The sequence below is a fragment of the Nestor notabilis genome, unplaced genomic scaffold (assembly GCF_000696875.1).
Source record: "Nestor notabilis isolate BGI_N333 unplaced genomic scaffold, ASM69687v1 Scaffold33220, whole genome shotgun sequence".
Classification (NCBI taxonomy): Eukaryota; Metazoa; Chordata; class Aves; order Psittaciformes; family Psittacidae; genus Nestor; species Nestor notabilis.
In genome coordinates, this window is record NW_009911210.1 from 196 (window position 1) to 3023 (window position 2828).

General features: G+C 57.3%; 1 protein-coding gene across 1 annotated transcript; it reads left to right on the forward strand.

The window, feature by feature from the left end:
- Positions 1-1142: 1142 nt before the first annotated feature.
- On the forward strand, positions 1143-2407 carry TIRAP (toll-interleukin 1 receptor (TIR) domain containing adaptor protein; the record flags this gene model as incomplete). The annotated part of the gene is made up of 3 exons (XM_010013672.1): positions 1143-1210; positions 1667-2260; positions 2364-2407. Coding segments are annotated over 3 exons (706 nt in total), but the record flags the coding sequence as incomplete, so codon positions are not given.
- Positions 2408-2828: the final 421 nt, after the last annotated feature.

Below are 2828 nucleotides of genomic sequence, written 5' to 3' on the forward strand. Positions count from 1 at the left end.
AGTGATGACCAGCCCGGCGACACCATAGCTGAAACACACTTGTGCTGCTGGTGGGTCAAGGCATGTTGTGCATCAAGCTGTGCCTCCTTAATTACATTGCTTCCTTTAATAATGATGATATCATAGTGAAGGCAGGGTGTGGGGGGCCATCCAGTGGGAACTCGGGTTTGTGGGGTGGTAGCTTGCGGGTTGACGCATACACGGGTGGGTAAATGGCCTCCCTTGGGGCATGGCATGTTTGGGGATGGAAGGGGAAGCAAAACAAGTCTGAAATTAGGATGATAAGCACCGAGTGTTGTATTCATGAGGGCATTGAGCTGGGTAGAGGTGCAGGCCCCATAGATGGTGGCCTGACACCCAGTGCGGCAGCCTGGGGTGCCACAGTGGGACCGTGACGGCCATCACTCTGCTCCAGAGTGAACAGTGAAGGGGATGCTGAGCCAGCTCAGCTGCGGCAGTGTCGCAGTGGTGGGCAGAGGGCTCAGTGTCCACCCCGAGGTCAGCTGGGGTTGCTGGTGCGTGCTGGGCGCGGTGACGCCTGGCTGGTGGCGGATGTGGGAGGGAGGCCCGGGGCAGGGCTGAGCTGCTTCCCCTGCCTGTGCTTCCGCATGCCCCGTGGAACCCGGACCTGCCCCCAGCTGGGGGGATCTCAGGGGACTGAGGATGGGGCAGCTCTTCCACTCTGTCCCTAGGGAAGCTGGTGGGTGCCTCTGTCCTCCCCTCCACTTGGGCTGCTCCATCAGGAGCTGCTCCAGATGGGGAAGCTGTAGGGATGGATCAGCCTCGCCATTCACTGTGGATCCCGTTAGGCTCTGGAGTGAACATGTTGTATCCTACCTCTTCTTTCCCACCTAGGTGATCCCAGAAGATCCTCCTTGCTGAACCCAGGGGCTGATGCATCCCCCTTCCCTACTCCGGTGCCCAGCTCCTGCATCCCAGGTAGGCATCCCCCAAACTTCTCCCCACGCCTTTCACCATCCATGAATAGCAATAGCTTTTCACTATTAGTAAGCAGTGGCTTGCTTGGGCAATGTGGTTTGTATGTGCTGAGATGGGACCTGGGCTTCACCCAAGCCCTCATTTGATTCACCCAGCCTGTTGATCCTGGGTGATCCCTGTTGATCCCGCTTCTCCCTCCACAGGATCCTTTCCCCACCGCCGGGAATGAGGGTGTCTCCTGCCTGTTGGCTCTCGGCCTCGCTCTCCATAGGTATGTATCTCTGGTATAGAGCAGGAGGGCTTGAGCTGCCTCTTCCTGGCAAATACTGGGGAGGTGGGTGCAGGAAAACGTTGCTAAAGGTGATTTTGGGGGTGGGGTAAACCCCACTGAGCTCTGGGGGCTGAGGCCTGCTGCAGGCTGGTGCCTGCTCTCCTCATTTCTTCTTTTATCCCTTATTTTTCCTGCTGGCAGGAGAGGTTTCAGGCTGGCGATCGGCAGCTGAGCAGCACGGTGCCCGTTATGGCTGGTGAGTGCCGGGGGATGAACCCTCTGGGTCCATCCCCTTCCCACCAAAACACGAGGGTGCCCACATGGATGCATCCATGTGTCATGGTAGCAGATGTTTTAGGGGATGGAGTGGTTTTTGGGGGTCAGAGCAAGATCCCATCTGGAGGTGTCCTGGAAGCCCTCCCCGAAAACCTCTCTATGGTCTCTCTGGCTCCGCAGGTTGGTTTAAGCGGCTCCTGCACAAGCCCAAGCCGAGGTCAGTGGAGAGCAGCCTCAACACCAGCCACTCTACTTCCTCCTCACCTTCCTCATCCTCTGCTGAGAGCTCCAGCTCCTCTTCCAGCACAAGCCTGAGCCGGTCCATCCACCCATCACCCATGTTGGTGTCGGACATCACGGCCTCAGGCAGCGCCCGCTGGGCTAAGAGCTATGACGTCTGCATCTGCCACAGTGAGGTGGACCTGGAGGTGGTGGAGGAGCTGGTGTCCTACCTGGAGGGCCAGCCCGAAAGCTTCCGCTGCTTCCTCCAGCTGCGGGACGCGGCGCCGGGCAGCGCGGTGGTGACGGAGCTGTGTGAGGCTGTGCAGAACAGCCACTGCTGGGTCATGTTCATCACTCCCGGCTTCCTCCAGGATCCGTGGTGCAAGTACCAGATGCACCAGGCGCTGGCTGAAGCCCCGATGGCCAATGGGCGCACCATCCCTGTGCTGAAGGGTGTGGATCGGAAGGATTATCCCAAGGAGCTGCGAAACCTCTACTACATCTACATGAAGGAGAACAGCTTCAGGCAGATCAGGGACACCGTTGTGCGCTGTGAGTGCATTGTTCTGATGGGGTAAAGACCATGTCAGTTTATTTAAGTGGCTTATTTTAAGCTTAACTGGTTGCTAATGGGGCTCATGTGTTGCCTCCACAGACCTCCAGGACCTGTGCCGGAGCAACGGGAGCACAAGTGAGTAGGGCACAATGGATCTGGATGTGACCACATCCCAAAGGACCTTGGTGATGAAGCCAAGCCCCTTGATGCAGACCTGGGAACTGAATATGGACACTTGCCTGCATCCCTGGAGGACAGATGCCCACATCTGTGTGGCCAAACCCCCCTCGGAGGGGACAGGGACATCCCAGTCCCCGCTGCTTATTGTGCAAACACTAAGCTCTGATGTATGGTGGCTTGGGGAGGGGGTCTTCAAAGCCCCTGATGGGGCTCAGACTCTCAGTAAACTGACACAGCGCCTGCCCGGGCTTTACACGTGTTCTCTGGGACAATATAAATGCAGAAGTTTTCCATTTTGAGTTAGTTTCAATGTTCTTTTCACCTCCCGTTTTGCGGGTTTCTGCGTTGTGGGGTTAAGCTCAGACCCCCTTTAGGGAGACTTTA